This window comes from Mus caroli, chromosome 15, assembly GCF_900094665.2.
Source record: "Mus caroli chromosome 15, CAROLI_EIJ_v1.1, whole genome shotgun sequence".
NCBI classification, from domain to species: domain Eukaryota; kingdom Metazoa; phylum Chordata; class Mammalia; order Rodentia; family Muridae; genus Mus; species Mus caroli.
In genome coordinates this window covers 73,294,323-73,298,104 of record NC_034584.1, presented here as the reverse complement: position 1 = coordinate 73,298,104, position 3,782 = coordinate 73,294,323, and the positions used below count along the sequence as shown (strand labels likewise).

Here is a 3,782-nt window from a genome sequence, read left to right as displayed (position 1 = left end):
CCCCTCCTCACCCCTCTCCTCACCTCTCTCCTCACCCCTCTTCTCACCTCTCCTCACCCCTCTCCTCACCCCACTCCTCACCTCTCCTCACCCTCTCCTCATCCCAGTCCTCACCTCTCCTCACCCCTCTCCTCACCTCTCCTCACCTCTCCTCACCCCAGTCCTCACCTCTCCTCACCCCTCCTCACCCCTCTCCTCTCCTCACCCCACTCCTCACCTCTCCTCACCCTCTCCTCACCCCAGTCCTCACCTCTCCTCACCCTCTCCTCACCCCACTCCTCTCCTCTCCTCACCTCTCCTCACCCTCTCCTTACCCCAGCCCCCATCCTTCCTTTCCCTTTGCACATCTGAAGCTGGCCTGCTAGTAGGCTCGGCGCAGGCTCCGTTGCTCTGTCCGTGTCTGCCTGCCGTGTGCAGCTCAGGGGACTTGGGCAGAGAGAGCCATTGTGACCCTCTTGGCCCATTGCTGTCCTCGCTGCAGTCACGACCACCTGCTCTGCCTGGATGGAGGGGGCGTGAAAGGCCTGGTCATTATCCAGCTTCTCATTGCCATCGAGAAGGCCTCGGGCGTGGCCACCAAGGACCTCTTCGACTGGGTGGCAGGAACCAGCACAGGGGGCATCCTGGCCCTGGCCATTCTGCACAGTGAGCACAGCCTCTGGGGCATGGTGGGGTTGGGCAGGGCTAGCCAACTGCCCTCCCATGGCAGAGGACAGAGCTGGTTTATAGGGTGTTATGGATCCATGGTCTTCATCTACCTCCTCGCACTCCTAAAAGGCCGTAACACAACCCTACTGGCTGCTGCCAGTAGAAACTCCTCTCATGGGTGGAATGGGCGTTTGTGGGGTAATGGGGCAGTCAGAGGCTGCCAGAGCCACAGACACTCCTGTGGGAGTCCCAGGCTGCCACCTCACAGGCACCGACCTGCTGCTTTTTGTGTAGCTTTGCAGATGTGCAAGCACTTGGTTAACTGAGGTTGCCATAGAGGGCCAGCGTTGCCATTCAGGTGGCCTGGCATCTCCTCTGGGGAGTGACTGAGCTATGTGTTGCTGGCTGTTTGGACATTCCTAGCATTGGGCTCAGCTGCATCCCGATAGGCCTTGTTCCTGCACTCCACCTCCCCAAATGGCACCCCTGCCTGATCCTGTGGTTTCTAAAGTATCTGCCAAAATCAGGACTCTGGTGATCCAGAGCCCTGGAGACACCAGAGGAGGGTGCCTCCCTCCACCCTCAGTGCAGACACCCTGAGAGCTCCTGGGCTCTGGGTCTGAGGATGCTAAGCTGAGGCATGGCTTCCAGAAAGCTCCTGGTGAGATAGTGGTACAGCCATCAGGGCATCTGTTGGGCCCTAGGATGAGGCCATGGGGTCAGTCTAGGGGCTTTCAAGAATATGGGCTCAGCCAGCCCATGGAGCTGTCCAGAGCCATTTTCTGTGGGGCTCTGGAAGAGTCTTCTACCATATTGAAAACTGCAGGGGCAGGGGTGGTCATTAGTGGTGGTTGACTGTCAAATGGTTCATTTGTGTGACGATTGTCACCCTAGTTGTGTAGGGTGAGCACACAGGAATCTGAGGGCCAGAGAGGATCACAATGAACATCAGATTAGAGCCAGGGCTGGGCTCGGAGAGTTGGCCCCACTCTCCCCTGATATCAGAGGCCCTGAGTCCCTTCCAGCCTCCTGTGACAGAACTACCTCAGGACCTGCTCTGCCCACAGGGTATAGGGTGTGCTTCCTGCAGAGTGGGCAGAGGTCCCTGACCGACTTCAGATTGGAAGAGCTGTGGCAGGAGAGGAAGGAGTTGCCCAGTGCAGCCATACACAGGCACAAGGCCTGCTTCAAGGGCCCTAGGGAACGTACACGATGGCTGGGCATCTCCTTCCCCATAGCCTGCCTGGCCTGTCGACGTAGAGGACAGTGCTGTTGTTCTTTTATGATGATGGGGAGCTAGGACCAGCCTTTGTACAACTTTATATCTTCAAGGCCCTTTTTAGAAGAGAATCCTGAAGGGGCTTTCTGCCTGTATGGGCAGGTTTCATAGAAGGGCCTGGAAGCCCTTCTATTAACCCTTTGGCAGATGGACCCTTCCTCCACCATCTCCTGTGAGTGCTTGCCTGTGCTTTCTGAAGCTGTAGGGACTTAGCATGGTATACTGGGGCCTGCACGTCATCCTGGGGCCGCTCCAGCTCCGCGTCTCTTCCCAGGTAAATCCATGGCCTATATGCGTGGCGTGTACTTCCGTATGAAGGACGAGGTGTTTCGGGGCTCACGGCCCTATGAGTCTGGGCCCCTGGAGGAGTTCCTGAAGCGGGAGTTTGGGGAGCACACCAAGATGACAGATGTCAAAAAACCCAAGTAAGCCATACTCTCTCCTCCTGCTCTGCCCAAGTCTGGGGAGCAGGACAGCAGCTCATCCCATGTAGGTGAGGGGCTCCTCCTGAGAACATGAGGAGACTGTCTGCATGCGTGGGGAGGAGGGGACTGGGAGAGCCGGAGCCTGGAGCTTCCTGGAGAAAGTGGGGCTCCTTTCTCCAAGTCAGATGGGCAGCTTTGGCAGGCCTAATAACCTCTTGCCTTTGGTGGGGTATTGTCATGGTGGTTTACAGACTTGTACTCATGGACACCATGGGACTAAAGTAGCAGGAAGAATGGCGGGGGCGAGGGGAGAGCAGTACCCAAGAGAGTTGTCCAGGATGAAGCAGTGTTCCAGCCTGCAGTTGGGGCTAGAAAAGGGGTGTGACTCAGAGGATGGGACCTTGGTCATATGCTAAGAACCACTGAGGCTGGAGGATAGAGCAAGACGGACCACTACCAAACAAACTTACAGGAAACAGAAAAAAACCCTTTTTATAGTAATCTTAAATGTAAATGTCCCCAAATCATCTCTGAAATCATACAGACTGATAGATGGATCCAAAAACAAGGACCAGCCAGGTAGAGAACCAAGGTCCAAATTTCTACCATGTACTGGTTCTTAGGCTTAGCCCTTTGTGTTTGTAATTCCTGGCTCATTCAGTTAATTGGGCTGTGAGCACATAGTCCTCCTATGCACCGTGTAAGAGCGGTGCATGTGCTGGCCCGGCTCCAGCCAATAGCTGGCCTAGCCTAACACTGCTGTATAGCATGGTCTGCTCTATGCTGTGGCCAGAATCAGGCATCTCTGCTAGACCAGGTCTGCAGTGACCTGAAGACACATTTTAATCTGTTTTAAGTTTAGGAAACCTATCATTTTGTTTGTTTGTGTTTTGTTTTGTTTTGTTTTGTTTTCGAGACCAGGCTGGCCTCGAACTCAGAAATCCGCCTGCCTCTGCCTCCCGAGTGCTGGGATTAAAGGTGTGGGCCACCACGCCTGGCTAGAAGACCTATCTTAAATAAGAGAGTAGAACATTGATCTCCACTATTATTATCTCAGGACCTATGTGCTCTTTTTATGTCTTTTTAAAAATATTTATTTATTTATTATATGTAAGTACACTGTAGTGTGTCTTCAGACACTACAGAAGAGAGCATCAGATTTCGTTATGGTTGGTTGTGAGCCACCATGTGGTTGCTGGGATTTGAACTCAAGACCTTTGGAAGAGCAGTCGGCGCTCTTTAGCCCCTCTTTTTATGTCTTTTAACATTTGTTTTATGCAACTGGGGGCTCTAGTATTTGACCCATAAGAACTAACAATTGTACCTTCCTCTTATTAATATGTAGTATCTCTTCTTATCACTTCTAATTAGTTCCGGTTTGATTTCCTTTGTTGATAGAAGGGTAACCACCCGTGCTGATTTACACATCC

At 53.2% G+C, this 3,782-nt stretch overlaps 1 protein-coding gene across 14 annotated transcripts in view; it reads left to right on the top strand.

Moving 5' to 3' along the window:
• Pla2g6 (phospholipase A2 group VI) overlaps positions 1-3,782 on the top strand; it is a 42,572-nt gene that overhangs the window by 29,009 nt on the left and 9,781 nt on the right. For all 14 annotated transcript variants that reach the window (XM_021183746.2, XM_021183747.2, XM_021183745.2 and 11 more), the window contains 2 exons: positions 482-645; positions 2,202-2,352. In XM_021183746.2, coding sequence (XP_021039405.1) covers positions 482-645; positions 2,202-2,352 — 315 coding nt within the window. The remainder of the gene's footprint in view (positions 1-481; positions 646-2,201; positions 2,353-3,782) is intronic.